The 16256-nt window shown below is 41.4% G+C and overlaps 1 protein-coding gene across 2 annotated transcripts in view; it reads right to left on the bottom strand.

The window, feature by feature from the left end:
- CMYA5 (cardiomyopathy associated 5) overlaps window positions 1-15499 on the bottom strand; it is a 111127-nt gene extending 95628 nt beyond the window's left edge. The window contains exons 1-4 of one of the 2 annotated variants that reach the window (XM_073680191.1): window positions 15209-15499; window positions 11947-12539; window positions 7462-8949; window positions 7058-7371 (exon numbers count right to left, since the gene is read on the bottom strand). In XM_073680191.1, the coding sequence (XP_073536292.1) occupies window positions 7058-7371; window positions 7462-8949; window positions 11947-12539; window positions 15209-15327 (2514 nt within the window). In that variant the 5' untranslated portion in view covers window positions 15328-15499. Of the gene's footprint in view, window positions 1-7057; window positions 8950-11946; window positions 12540-15208 lie in introns of both variants that reach the window. The other variant, XM_073680190.1, reaches the window with a different exon arrangement.
- Between the last annotated feature and the right edge of the window lie 757 nt (window positions 15500-16256).

The raw sequence follows: 16256 nt of genomic DNA, 5'->3' as shown, positions 1-16256 counted from the left end.
AATATGCTTAGGTGACAAACCGCACAATGCTGAAGAGTTGTGGACAGCTCTGAAAGAGCAGGCAGATATGTGGCTCACACCGCTGAACCTACAGCCAGGCATGGTCGTGTGTGACAATGGCCAGAACCTGGTGGCGGCTCTGAGGCGAGGCGAGCTCACACACGGACCATGCCTGGCCCATATACTTAACCTCGTGGTTCAGCATTTTCTCAAATCCTACCCGGAGCTGACGGATCTGCTTGTTAAAGTACGCCGCCTGTGTGCCCATTTTAGAAAGTTAGCTACAGCTTCCGCCACCCTTGTCGTGTTTCAGCAGCGTTTGCAGCTTCCGGCTCACAGACTGGTGTGTGATGTCCCCACGCATTGGAACTCTACACTGCAGATGTTGGGAAGGATTTGTGAGCAGAAGAGGGCAGTTGTTGAGTACCAGCATCAACAAGGCCGTCGGTATTCAGTTCAGACTCCACACATAAGACCTCAGGAGTGGACATGGATGTCAGACATATGTACCATCCTCCAAAACTTTGAGGACTCCACCAAGATGGTGAGCAGCAATGACGCCATAATTAGCATCACCATCCCGCTTCTCTGTCTTCTGAAACGCTTTCTGCTCACAATCAAAGAGGATGCATTGCAGGCGGAGCACGATGAGATGGAGCAAGGAACAATACAGGGTGATTACACACAGCCAAGCCTCATCTCATCCCAATGTGGTTTGGGTGACAATGAGGAAGATGAGGAGGAGGAAGGACAGGAGCTAGTTTCATGCACTATAGACGGTACTACCTGCACAGCTGTCATACTGTCTGTTCAGCGTGGATTGCCAGAGGACAGAGAGGAGGAGGAGGAAGAGGAGAGCATGGTCAGTCAACATCTTGGTGAGGACACGGAAGTCTTGCCTGTCAGTAGTCTGGCACGCATGGCATGTTACACTGCCTTTCCCATGACCCTCGCGTTCTCAAAATTTTGGGTGACTGTCATTACTGGTTGGTGACAGTTCTAGACCCACGCTACAAGGAGAACTTTATATCTCTTATTCCTGAGGCGGACAGGTCTACAAAAATGGGGCTGTACCAGAAGGCCCTTGTTGCGGAACTATTAAAAAAATTCCCATCTGAAAACGCTGGCGGCAGAGGGCACACTTCTTTGGACAACCAAGGAGTACAGGCGAGAGAGACACAACTTCAATCCAGCAGAGGCAGGGGAACACTGTCAAAGTTCTGGGAGAGTTTTCTCAGACCCTCCCATCGCAGAGGCCCTGAGGCGCGGGGCACTCTCACAAGGAGTGCAAAGTTTGGGAAGATGCTGAGGGATTACCTTGCCGACCGTACCAATGTCCTCTGTAATTCAACTGTGCCTTATAATTATTGGGTATCCAAGTTGGATACGTGGAATGAACTGGCTCTATATGCCTTGGAGGTCCTGGCCTGCCCTGCCGTCAGAGTTTTATCAGAGCGGGTTTTTAGTGCCGCTGGTGTAATTATAACTGATAAGCGCATCCGCCTGTCAACTGAAAATGCTGACAGGTTGACTCTTATAAAAATGAACAAGGGCTGGATTGGGCCAGACTTCTCAACACCACCGAATGATAGCAGTATAACATAAATTCAAATCCAGTGTCTTTTATTGGGAGGTGTATTCCCATGCACCTTTTCACACCCACACATGGGTATATGCTTTCTGATTTTGGCTATTTGCTCTTGTACTCCTCCTTCTCCTCATCCTCCACCACCATATCACCAGGGTGACCGTGGTCCGTGATGCAACACCCACAAATTTTTTTTAAAGAGTGTTTATGATGCCCGTAAAAAAAATTTTTTTACAGAGTATGTTCATGTATACGCCCCAGGGGTAAATGTTTGTCAGCCCATACACTTAGTGCATGGGCATTACAAAAATAGGAGGCCCGCTCCTTTCTAATAGGAAAAAAGTTTTATGAGGCCCTCCTCCACGTCTCTTTCAAGGAGAATTGAGGTGCCTCCAAATTTTTGGCAGCCCTTGCATTCACTGCATAAGCCAACACTATGGGAGACTCTCTCCTTTCTAATGGGAATTTGTCGTTACTGTGGCCCTGCTCTATGTGTTTGTAATTTCTTAGTGGGGTTTTTCCTAAATTTGGTCAGCCGTTGGACTCACTGCATACCCTATAACTGTATAGCAGACTCTCTCCCTTCTAATGGGAATTTGTCGTTACTGTGGCCCTGCTCTATGTGTCTTTAATTTCTTAGTGGGGTTTTTCCTAAATTTGGTCAGCCGTTGGACTCACTGCATACCCTATAACTGTATAGCAGACCCTCTCCTTTCTAATGGGAACATGTCATACTTGTTACTGTGGCCTTGCTCTATGTGTCTTTAAATTCTTAGTGAGGTTTTTCCTAAGTTTGGTCAGCCGTTAGACTCACTGAATAGCCTATAACTGTATAGCAGACTCTCTCCTTTCTAATGGGAACATGTCGTACTCGTTACTGTGGCCCTGCTCTATGTGTCTTTAATTTCTTAGTGGGGTTTTTCCTAAATTTGGTCAGCCGTTGGACTCACTGCATACCCTATAACTGTATAGCAGACCCTCTCCTTTCTAATGGGAACATGTCATACTTGTTACTGTGGCCTTGCTCTATGTGTCTTTAAATTCTTAGTGAGGTTTTTCCTAAGTTTGGTCAGCCGTTAGACTCACTGAATACCCTATAACTGTATAGCAGACTCTCTCCTTTCTAATGGGAACATGTCGTACTCGTTACTGTGGCCCTGCTCTATGTGTCTTTCAGAGTCCCTCCATCATCAATGAAACAGGATGTGTCTGATGATGTGTCACACACCACATTGCCAGATAAGGTTGTAAAATGTTAAAATGACACTTCCCGGTGAATCCATTTGCCCTAAAAAATAACGTAAAAAAACCCAAAACAGTAGGATAAATGACAGACGGAGTACATACGGTTTCCCTCTATGCCAGTCCTTTCACCGAGCTAAAGAATATGGCTGTGGTGAAATACAACTCCCACTGAGAAGCTGTTTTAAATTGAAAAACATTGGGCCAACCAGAGGATTTGATTCTGAGGGCTCACCTTTCTCCCCCGCTCAAGAGCCCCATAGCAGCTGAAAAGTTAGCGCTATCATAAACTCTCCTGATGTAGAAGCCAGGGCACACCAGAGGATTCTCTGGTGGGACCGTCCAACCCTGCCGAGAAGCAGTCCGGGCTAAGAAAAGTGTGTGGGAAGGTTCCTGGATACTCTATGGCTGCTTTTTTACTGAGGTGGAAACCCATGCAAACACGGGGAGAACATACAAACTCCTTGCAGATGTTGTCCTTGCTGGGATTTGAACCCAGGATCCCAGCGCTGCAAGGCTTCAGTGCTAACCACTGATCCAATGTGCTGCCGTTCACCCTCTGATATTTAACAGGCTGGAGAAACTTGCACCTACTGCCACTCTATCTTCAGCTCCTTTGTGAGAAGCTAATGTATTTGGGCAGCCATTCTACCAAATAAAATTCCTGAGAAGGAAATTTGGGAAGGTTTTGCTACTGGTACTGGGGGCAGTGCTGATAAAATGGCATCGTACCATAGTTTACTGGAAATATTCCAGGCTGGTAGAAGGCAAGCAGATTCCCATAGAAAAGTACCAGCAGTAATGTTCAGGGACCCGCGCTTGTAGAAGGCGGAGACGACACCGGGAGAAATAGTGGCGGCTGGGGACCAAGTATGGACACGAGGCATGAGGTTGTGAAAAGCTTCCGCCTCCACGAGCCTAAAAGGCCACATTTCAAGTGAAAGCAGCTTTAGAGGACTTCCTGGGAGAAATGACAGCTGGAGTAGACATGGTTTCGCAAGTCCTTTCACCAAGCTAAAGAATATGGCTGTGGTGAAATACAACTCAGCAAAAAAAGCTGTGGACTGGCTCCGTACAGTCCCTGGCCACATTCACATGTGTTTGTGGTTAGGTGGTCCTTCCCAGTAAGTGCACTGGGGAGGGCACAGGTAATGTTGTGGGATCCATGCTTGTGGAAGGCGGACACGACACCGGGAGAAACAGTGGCGGCTGGGGACCGAGTATGGACACCAGGCCGCCGCCGGCATGAGGTTATGAAAAGCTTCCGCCTCCATGAGCCTAAAAGGCCACATTTCAAGTGCAAGCAGCTGTCAAAAATTTGGCAGTATAGTACTGCAGCCTGTGGGTTGGTGGGTGGCTAGCTGCATACTTGCGCTTGCATTCCAAGGAATGGGGTAGGGACAACTGAAGGCTGCACTGGGACAAGGATGTGGACGGTGATTGTTGCGTCAAGGATCACTTATGATGGGCACACTTTTAGGCAGTGACCTGGAAGTCAGAGATGCTTCCAGAGGTCTTCCCCATGCTGTTCCCATGTCTTTTCAGCACTGTATGCATGTGTCTGATGATGTGTCACACACCACTGGCCAGATAAGGTTCTAAAATGTTAAAATGACATTTCCTGGTGAATGCATTTGTCTTGGTTGAAAGCAATGCAAAAGTCCAAAAACGCATAAAAAACGCTACGTGTGAACATAGCCCAAGGTGTGGAGGAGTATTTTTGATTTTGGTTATTTATTTTGCCTTATATACAAGTCATTATCCTGGAAAGGTTATTCCTTAACATATTTCCCAGGAAAATCCATTTTGGTTTAGTTTTTGTATGTTTTATTGTGAGTCCGTAAAAGTGGCGTAATACTCTGACAACGTTGTTGACAGCAGTGATCTGAGAGTCAGAGATGCTTCCAGGGGTCTTCCCCATGCTGTTCCCATGTCATTTGAGCACTGTTCCCATCGATTTGGGCAATTTTTAGGCCCTCTGCAGACCGCGGGGGGAGCCGCCTAAAAAATGCTTGAGTTTCCCATAGACTTACATTGGGCTCGTTGCTCAGGTCGAGCACCCGAGTATTCCAATGTGCTCGACCAGAACAACCAGTACCCGAGCATTTTAGTGCTCGCTCATCACTAATTACCACATATCAAACAATTTACCAGTTGGTGCAGTAGATTCTAAGAAAACCAACAGACTCAGCATTCATGATCTGCATGTTTTTGAGTCTGTGCATTTGAATAATTGAAAGGGGGTGTGTTCAAAATAATAGCAGTGTGGAGTACTTTTAGTGAGGTCAATCATTCTGTGAAGAAACAGGTGTGAATCAGGTGGCCCTTATTTAAGTGTGAAGCCAGCACATGTTCTACATGTATTTTTCCATGAAAGCCTGAGAAATATGGGTTGTTCGAGACATTGTTCATAAGAACAGCGTACTTTCAATAAAATTTGATTGGAGAGGGTAAAACTTACAAAGAAGTGCAGACAATGATAGGCTGTTCAGAAAATGATTTCCAATACTTTAAAATGGAAAGCAAAACCAGAGAGAAGTGGAAGAAAATGGAAGACTACAATACGAATGGATCGAAAAATAGCCAGAAAGGCAAAGGCTCAGCCAATGATCAGCTCCAGGATGACCAGAGACAGTCTCAAGTTTCCTGTGAGTACTGTGACAGTTAGAAGACGCCTGTGTGAAGCTAATCTCTTAGCAAGAAGTCTTAGCAAAGTCCCACTGTTAAAAAAAAGAGATTTGCTGAAGTGGATACAATTTGCCAAAGAACATATCAGCTGGCCTAAAGAGAAATGGAGAAACATTTTGTGGACTGATGAAAGTAAAATTGTTCTTTTTGGGGCCAAGGGTCACAGACGACCCCCAAACTCTGCATTCAAGCCACAGTATACTCTGAAGACACTGAAGCATGGTGGTGCAAGCATCATGATATGGGCATGTTTCTCTTAATATGGTGCTGGACCTATTTACCGCATACCAGGGATCATGGACCAGTTTGCATATATTAAAATGTAATACTGCCACATGGTAAAACCAAAGTAGGCAGGGGATGGAAATTCCAGCCAAACAATGATCCTAAGCACACATCCAATTTAGTCAAAAATTGGTTAGCAAAGAAAAATGTTCGCCTGTTACAATGGCCAAGCCAATCACCGGATTTAAACCCTACAGAGCACCTTTGAGATGTGTTAGGGTGACGAGTTGGGGTCTGTACCCACAGCAATAAAGATGAATTGTTTGCAGATTTACAAATGGAATGGAGCAAGATCCCTCAAGATGTCTTGAATACCTGAGTGGCTTCAATCCCCCGTCGGTGTGGTGCAGTAATTAAACAAGAGGTTATGCTACAAAATACTAAGTTATGGCATTGTAAACAATGAATTCCTAATAAAGATTATAACTATTTATTTGACTGTATCGTCTTCCAATTCTTTTGGGATTTTATCTTTTTTGGAAATGCCTGTTATTTATTGACCGTTCCCCTCTTGGTATTATTGTATATTAATTAATTATCTAGAGAATGCAAGCTGCCTGCTTGAAGTCAATCAATGTGAAACTTCCTTGCTTATTTCCAGTGGATAAAAAAAAATCTGTCTTTGTTGTTTGCTGGACACCAGATACATTTATCAAAGATATTTTTTGTAAGGTTCTGTTCACACAAGCATTCAGACATTCTGTTTGTTTGTTCCATTTTAGGAACAGAAAAATTGAATAATTAATCCGTTGCACCACTTATGTAAACAGAAGCATAGGGGTCAGATTTATTATTATGGGGTCCATCTGGATTCTGGTTTTAAGTATGGATGAGAAAGTTCTGCATCTATGGACACCAAATTGACCCCATAATGATCAATGGGGCCCCTCTCCTTCTGTTTGGATAACTGATGCAACAGATCACTCACTCTGTTTCTCTTTTCTTGAAAAGGAACAAAAAATCGGAATTTCAGAAAGGACATGTGAATGGCTGTGCACCTGGTTGTTCATTACATGACCAGGACAGTGTTTCCTATTAAAAGACAGCAAGCAGAGATCTCAAAAGCCATAATAAAATTCTTGAGGGAGAAAGTGTGTAAAACACATAAATCTGGAGCAAGGCATGTAGGATAGTTTTCTAGTGCAAAATGAGCCGCTAGAATACTGGTGCATTTAGCTAAGTAGATCTGCCCATTGTGCGTATCAAACGAGTTAATTATTTCAAAACTATGGTGTAAATAGATATAATACTTACCGTCATTTCGTTCACTGTGGTGTTTAATGCTGTGACATCATGGTCTTTGTGGTCACCAAAGACCTTATCAATGGCAATTATTGGAATTTTGCATGTATTGCAATAAGTATCAATCTGAGCCCTTTTTTCATCAGATAAGGGGGTTTCTAATATTTCTCCTGATTTCTTTTCCTGGTCCACCACCTCAAAACCAGGTTCTTCATGTTCAGCTGTGGCATGTACCGCATCCAGAAACAAATCACTACCATGACCTAAAGAATCTTGATCTTCAAAGGCTATTTCCTTTAGGGAAATGTCATCGTCATCAAGATCATCTGTTGACACAATGACATAATCTAAGTCCTCAGCATTTTCCTCATCTTGTAGATTTTTCCCTTCTGTTGGTGCTGATACAAGTTTATTACCTGTTGCTGGTACGTTATATGTATCATTTACCAAATCTGATTGGTCATCCAACCGAACCTCGTCATTGTGCGATGATTTAATTTCTTTAGTTTCATACTGATTTTCCTTCTTTACTTTTTGCTTATCACCATGTGATTTTTTCACAGCAGGTGAGTATGATTTATTGTCTTCAAGGATTATTTCATTCTGGCTCATATCTTTATCACCAAGTGACCCTTGCGACAAAGCTTCATAACTCAAGTACTGCTCCTCTTCACTTCCTTCATCGCTGTAGAAATCCTCTTCATCTGATTTTTCACCTCCCGCTGGGATCTCATCCTTGAGATTAAATTTTTCAAAATATATTCCTGTGCCATCATCATCTGAAATTCTGCTATGGAAAGTCTGAGCAGAACTGGTACTTTCTGCATCTGATCGGTCATGTTCCTCCTTGGCTTTACATCCTCTGGCTTGTTCATAAAGATCTGAATAAAGAAAAGCTAAAGCAGGTGGTTCTTCTAGAAGCTCATGGTTCACTGGGTAAGACGTTGGGAAAAAGAATGACTTGGTCAGTACTCCTTCTTCGGAACTAAATAAGGATACCCCATTTGTCTTCACGTCCTTGTCATTTTTTTCTGTGTCTTTATCTGTGATAGACTTTTCTGGATTAGGAGCTTCTTGCTGTAATAAGATGGCATCATCATCCAAAGAGACGCCATAGAATGATTCATCCAAGCTTTGAAGAAGGTAATAGTCATTTTCAATGGAAGTTTCACTTTTAATAGTGTGTTGTCCTCCTTTGACTTTGACTTCTTGAGGTTCTTGACTTTTAAAGGAAGGTTCTATGGGGACCTTGCTGTCAACTAAAGTAAATTTTTCAAAGTAATCTATATCATTACCAGCTTTATCCATTTGCCCATTTTGTATATTTTCAGGGACATTAATCTGTTCTTCTACTGACACATTACCATTTTGGGCAGGTTCCTCATAATTATAAGGTGATGATGCATTTTCTGTACAGGGCAGTTTGGGTATGAGTAAGGGGTTTTCCTCCAAGTACTCTAGTTTATCTTCCATCTCTTTGCTTGCCTCCTGGTCTACAGTAGATATAAGATCCGGGGCCAAGATATTTAATATTTCAGACCCATCTGAAACTATACTAAACACGTCTGATTGCTCGCTAGGAGGTTCAATTGTGATCTCTTGTGCAGCAACTTTTTCGGGATTACATAATTTATTTATGTTTTCTAAAACAGTGCTTAATTCTACAAGGACAAATGGTGGGTAGCTGTCAATATCATGCTTACTTGATACAATTTCAGGTTTATTTTCAACTAAAGATTGTGGGATACGTCCCTTTGGTTTTTTGGTATTTGTGGGTTTTTTCAGTGGAGTTTGCTTCAGGGTCTTTGTCACTGATTGCTTTTCTGGTACATTCTTTGTTGGGCACATGGCTGAATCTCCACAGGCATTCTCTAATTCAGACTGCTTAGGCATCTTGTCAGGCTCTGGAAGACAAATTAGTAATGAAGAACTTTTAAGTGTAAATACAAATGGAACCATTATTGAGCAGATTTCTTACATGTTTGGATTCCATAAAAACACCATGGGTTGTTTTTGGATTATGCAACTTTTATGTTGTCTATGTTTCATTTATAGCTGCTAAATGGTATAAATTATGTCTAGCAGAGGAGCCCCGTTTTTATGGGACCCTTACTCCTTTTTATACCACAATACATATCAATTCCACACAAGGTCAAGTTAAGGACTTTTGCTGCATAGAAACAAATCCACTGAAATACACACGTGGTCAAAATTGTTGGTGCCCTTCATTTAATGAAAGAAAAACCCACAATGGTCACAGAATTAACTTGAATCTGACAAAAGTAATAATAAATGTAAAATATATGAAAATTAACAAAAGGAAAGTCAGACGTTGCTTTTCAACCCTGCTTCCACAGAATTTAAAAAAAAATTAAACTCATGAAATAGGCCTGGACAGAAATGATGGTACCCCTGAAAATAATGTGACAAAAGGGACATGTTAAATCAAGCTGTGTCCACTAATTAGCATCACAATTGTCTACAATCCTGTAATCAGTCCATGGGCCTGTATATAGGGCTACAGATACTCATTGTGCTGTTTGGTGACATGGTGTGTACCACATTCAACATGGACCAGATGAAGCAAAGGAAAGAGTTGTCTCAGGAGATTAGAAAGAAAATTATAGACAAGCATGTTAATGGTAAAGATTATAAGACCATCTCCAACCAGCTTGATGTTCCTTTGACTACAGTTGCACATATTATTCAGAAATTAAATATCCATGGGACTGTAGCCAACCTCCCTGGACATGGCCCCAGGAGGAAAATTGATGACAAATCAAAGAGACGGATAATACGAATGGTAACGAAAGAGCCCAGGAAAACCTCCAAAGAGATTAAAGGTGAACTTCAAGGTCGAGGAACATCAGTGTCAGATCGCACCATCCGTCATTGTTTGATCCAAAGTGGACTTCATGGGAGACGACCAAGGAGAACACCATTGTTGGAAAAAATCATAAAAAAGCCAGACTGGAATTTGCCAAACTACATGTTGACAAGCCACAAAGCTTCTGGGAGAATGTCCTATGGACAGATGAGACAAAAATGGAAGTTTTTGGCAAGGCATATCAGATCTCTGTTCACAGACAGAAAAATGAAGCATATCAAGAAAACAACACTGTCCCTACTGTGACACATGGAGGAGGCTCTGTTATGTTCTGGGGCTGCTTTGCTGCATCTGGCACAGGGTGTCTTGAATCTGTGCAGGGTACAATGAAATCTCAAGACTATCAAGGGATTCTAGAGAGAAATGTGTTGCCCAGTGTCAGAAAGCTTGGTCTCAGTTGCAGGTCATGGGTCTTGCAACAGGACATTGACCCAATACACACAGCTAATAACACCCAAGAATGGCTAAGAGGAAAACATTGGACTATTCTAAAGTGGCCTTCTATGAACCCTGACCTAAATCCTATTGAGCATCTTTGGAAAGAGCTGAAACATGCCTTCTGGAAAAGGCAACCTTCAAAGACGAGACAACTGGAGCAGTTTGCTAATGAAGAGTGGGCCAAAATACCTGTCGAGAGGTGCAGAAGTCTCATTGACAGTTACAGGAATCGTGTGATTGCCTCAAAAGGTTGTTCAACAAAATATTAAGTTAAGAGTACCATCATTTCTGTCCAGGCCTATTTCATGAGTTAAATTTTTTTTTAAATTCTGTGGAAGCAGGGTTGAAAAGCAATGTCTGACTTTCATTTGTTCATTTTCAAAGATTTTTAATTATTACTTTTGTCAGATTCAAGTTATTTCTGTGACCATTGTGGGTTTTTCTTTCATTAAACGAGGGGTACCAACAATTTTGACCATGTGTGTAGCTGGATACCCTGAGAACTTATAAGTGATAAGGAGTAATTATCAAATTCAGAAACCATAAGGTAGATTTAATGTGTATTTCCCTTAGGCAGAAAATCGAGGACCCCATCTTGTAAGGAGTCATGGGAATGGAGCTGCTCCATTGAAGAGCCAAACTGGCTGGTCCTTCTCTAGGCTTGACTGACTTCCCACAAGTCAAGACATCATTACAAACCAATTGCCGCAGCATCTGGTGCAGCACAGAATACTGGTCTTTTTCTCATTTTCTTGTCAGCGTACATGTGCACATCTTGGATGCCACTGTTGGTGGCTTTTGATGATGTACCCAGCCTGTAGGACACCAATGAAGCCTGGAGGATGGCTAACCAGCGTGGTTCCTCAGAGGCGTGGCTCCATCCCAATGACTTCTTACAGGACATTAGAATATAGTGCCTGCTGTTTTCAAAGTACTTTTGCTAGGTAACGCTGCATCAGCCTAAATATCAAAGGATATAATTTTTAACCTGTTAGAGGCTGGTGGCGGTTTGAAAGCCTAAATCGCTTTACAATTTCCCTTTTAATTTTTTGAGAAAGAAAACAGCTGCACAAACCAAATATAAGATTACAGGAAAACCAAAGTATGAGAGCTTTATGTAGTATAATCAGCATGATTGAATTTTGCAATACTGGAACAAATTTTGGCAAATTCTGATTAAAGCTCTTTTACAACAGCAAGATAAATTAATGACTATAATATTTGCATTATTTCTTGGTTTATCGCCATTTTGCACTGATAACATAAGATTATTTATCTGAGAAGTCAGTCGCATATGGAATGGACAGGCTATTAGTCCAATGTTGCAAGAAAATATGAAAAATGAAGCCTCACTTGGTCTGACACCCAATTTGCAGTGTTTGATGAGAAAGGCTGAACTGTTTACTTCACCCTTGATTAATGAGATAAGACAAGACAGTGGCCTACTGCTTTGACAGGTCATTTACCATGGTATTTAAAGGAGACATTATGTTCATCTGTTTCTCTAAAACACATATTAATAGATGATATTGGAAAATCAATCAAGAAAAGACAGACAGTGTTGGCCTTTACTTACCTGGAGCTGCAGAAGTTGGTTCTTCTGCCACCTTGTCTGGTAAGATATGGGAGGTTTCAGCTGCAAAAGGTTCTGTTTTTTCATCTGGTGCTTTATTTTCTGAACTTGAGTCCTTTCCTGGTTCAAGGTTTTCTCCTGTATAGTCTTCAGTATCCTTTGTAGAACTATCAGCATTTCCAGCTTCTTCTGTATGCGTGGACAAATGACGTTTGGCTTTTTCCAGGGCTTGCTTAAAAGATTCCCCCATATTATCAGCAGATGCCTTGGGATTTTCAGTGCTTTTTTTATGATGTGATGACTGCCGAGGAAACTTTGCAGATGTTGATGGTCTGACTCTTTTTCTCCTTAGCTTTCCCTCATCCATAATGAAGATAACTTTGCCAGGTGGGGTTCCAGCAGAAGAACCATCCATGCTGTAGACATCTGAGGTGGTGCTGGCTTCTGATGCCCATGGTGTGGAACATCGACTTGAGCTGGTCTCCCAGTGTATCCCACTGTCTTCACATTGAACTGTGACCATAGAGAAGGCTGGATTTGACATAAGGCATTGGAGCTTGGGTTTCACTTCCTCAGTGTTTACAGATTTCTTAAAACTGGAACAAAGTTAATATGAAACTTTAGGATAGTGATGATCAAACCACCATTTCTGGGGGAGATGAACAAATACAACAATGCAATAAGATGGAGGAAGCAAAACACAGTGGAGCTACAAGGAAACATGCATAAACAGATATCTTGATTCTGAGGCAATACATGTATAAAGAAAAGTCTTTAATCTAGGACTCATTCAAATGTCAGTGATTTTCTCGTTCATCAGTATTTTTTTTATCAGAGTTTTAGCAGAGTTTAGTCAATGTCATTTTTCAATGTTCGAGTTTGGTTGGAGTTTCATCAGTTTTTCTCTGATGAGAAACAAACAAAAAAAAGTTTATATTCCCCAATCTAGTAGTCCATGAAAAATGGACAGCACTGGCAAGGTATCTGAGCGCTGTCTGATTTTTTCACAGACCCATAGATTTGTACTGACAAATTTTATTCAAGACTCTTATCAATACTGGACATGTCTCCGCGATTTTTCACGGACTGCTTGGTCCTCAAAAAGTTATGGACATGTGAACGTTTTTATTTACTATTAAAGGTATGAGTGGTAGCCCATCAAAAACATGGCTAGAACTCGTATGCAAAATATGGACATCTGAGTGAGCCCTTATTAAATCTTGTGTTAGTGCGTCAATTATGACACAGTCAGATGGTCATATAAATCGAACTGAGATCGGACCGCAGTGCATGGACTGGCCGGCAGCTCTCCCAACCCGAGCGTGACTGCTTCACATATTTCTATGCAGCTGTCACGCTCGGGTCGGGAGAGCCATGGCCAGTCCATGCATTGTGGTCTGATTTATACGGCCATCTGACTGTGCCCTTAGGGTGATTGAGATGGACAAAAACAGACAGGATCTAAAGTTGCCAAGATCTACAAAACTGATAGGAACAGTTCCCTGGACAACACTTAAGGTTTGGCTTCAAGGCGCTCATGTTACTAATAATTTACTCATTTAAAAGGGAATTCTGTTTCCAGCAAGTAAATGCTACTCTTTGTAAAATGAAAAGGTTTACTTTTTCCAATATATATTCTTTCAAGAATTCAATATTCTCTCTCTGGCATTCAAGATCTCTGCTATTATTCTATAGGAATCTTCATTATTTTCTTCTAGCGGAAGAAAATCTGCTCCTGATTCTGTGATGGACACATCTTTATAATTCTCAATTATTACAAGTATACTAACAGGTAAGAAGCTTGATATTATAAATTAATCAATATATTTTAATATGAGTGGTATATAATATATATATATATATATATATATATATACACACACATATATACACACATATATATAAATATATATATATGTATTCATTTTAGATTAATTTTATGACATTGATCATTTTCAGATGTCATTAAAACTGGAGCAAATGTTTAGCAGTCCTGTGACAGTGTGGGCTTGTGTAAATGACTGTATTTTCAGTGCAAGTGCGACCCGACAAAACATCAGATTGCACTCGGACCAATATTATTCTATGGGGCATGTCCGATTTTTTCCTCCACTATTTGGATCGCACTCGGCCAAGTCAATGAGTGCGTGGAATAAAAATCCTACTGCACTCGGATGACATCTGACAGAATGAAGATGGAGATTTTTTTCCATCTCCTCCTCATTCGAGAAAAATCTGATCAGAGTGTGATTAGCATAATCGGACTGATTTTCTCGGATGAGACTCTAGCCTATGATTTAATAATCGAGGAGTCTGCCATTGCACTTCTTCAGTGTTTACTTGCTCTGTAGGGTCTATCGGTCTATAAGCCCCGTAATGAACATTCAAGCACCTTATAATGGCAGACAATATTATATGTAGTGGCAGGACTAAGCTTGGCCCTATTACATCTAATTACATTCTTTAAAAATTATATGAACCTTAGAAAACTTCACAAACTGTTCATGAAAATCATTTAAAAGCAGATCTGTCAGCAGATTTCACAAAAACTACCTACATTATTAAATAGATCTCTTAGACCTGATGAGACTGGTGTGTTTAGTTTGAAATCCATGTCAGAATAACTTTATAATCCTGGAACCAAAATGTGCATTTTATTATTTTTTTTTTTGTGGGCTGGACTAGGGAAACTTTGAGAATTATACAGACATTCTGACATGGATTTTCAACACATGAACACCTGCCCCATCAGGTCTAAGAGATCTATTTCTTAATGTATGCAGTTTATTTTGTGATTATTTTTTTTTTACATTTACAGAATATCAGTATGTGATTAAATAGATAGCAATATATGAAAGAAATAGAAAGATATTAATTAGATAGATCTGGGCAGAAGCTGAAAGGTCAAATCCATAAGTGTGACACATTGCCGGATATGTATATAGCGTAAATTATGTCACCAAAATCTCAGGCATTACACACAACTGGCACATCACACATGACAGCATAGGATCATTATGTGACCAGCTTCCAGAACGACAGGGGAGGGGCGCAGTCAAATATTCCCCAGCTGTCACTTCTGATGCATCTTTAAATAGAAAAAAAAAAAAGCCTTTGCACAGACAGAACAAGCTGTGGAGTAACACAGTTCACTCTCAGGCAATCGTATAGTAAGGGATTATAGAAAGATCCCTGTGCGGCTCTAATGGGTGTAATGCTCGCCACATCCAAGCTGATTTTTTTGGGGGGGGCTTTGTCAGCGTACCTCTGTGTGAGATCCTCGGCTTCTTCGCTGTTGAGAACAGTTTCTGGAGAGACATCCTCCTCCAGACAGAAGGAGACTTCAGAAGCCCTATCGACCTCAGAAGGGCACAACGTTTCCATTCTCCTGTGGGCACTTCTTCAGTGGGGTGCTGATGTGTTCCCCAAGATCAATTCTCCCCCGATCTCCCTGGAGAGACTGGTGTCATTGCAGCAACGGGAGCAGTCAGTGGCTTCTATTCTCCTGACTAAGGGGAGTCTTAAAATAGACAGGGAGAAAACAGACTCAAACACACATGCTTTCAGCACCAAGTACTGCTTGACCGGCCCCTCGTGTCGCTGTGCTGGGTCCTAGGGCTAGAGGTGTTATAATAAAAAAAAAATACATATTTTAAAAATATTAAACAATTAAAGTAATAAATAATATATACCAAAATGCTTAAAGTGGTTAAAAGGCATACATTTACAGAAAGCATTAAAGGGGTTGTCTACTAGCCATATACCCTATTATTCAGAGTTAATGGGGAGGGGTATTCTATAGCATTCTCATTTCTTGAAAGAGGGGTTAGAAAGAACAGCTCTTGCTCTAAGGACCTGTCCAGCATTCCCACTGGTTTGACTGGTCGCTGTGTAATGCTTATTTTCTCCTGTAATCACACAGTAAGAAAACGGAATACTTTCTTGTTGGTCCGTCCACAAATCGCTGATCACTGCAGGGCCCAGATGTTGGAAACTACAATGGGTGTAGGGGTTTGTAATCACACCTGGGCCCTATAGCCTAAAAGGGCCCCAAAAGTCCCTTTCGCCTATTTGAAAAGACCAGTACTATTAAAAACTTGCAATAATTGGGGGCACAGTTATATCTTTTGCATTGGGGCCAATGAGCTTCAAGTTATACCACTGGGGACACATTCTGATCAGATTATTATTAAAAGAACCCTTCCAACAAGTAGACATTGTCCAAAGTAAACCCCTGATATACACAAGCTTTGATACTGATTTGGGGGCCACCAGCCACCTGTAGATTAACGACAAATAAATAGGGGGCTTTT

Source organism: Phyllobates terribilis, unplaced genomic scaffold (genome assembly GCF_046119375.1).
Source record: "Phyllobates terribilis strain yellow unplaced genomic scaffold, ASM4611937v1 Scaffold_1__5_contigs__length_1240528914, whole genome shotgun sequence".
Classification (NCBI taxonomy): Eukaryota; Metazoa; Chordata; class Amphibia; order Anura; family Dendrobatidae; genus Phyllobates; species Phyllobates terribilis.
This window is presented reverse-complemented; position numbering and strand designations above follow the sequence as displayed.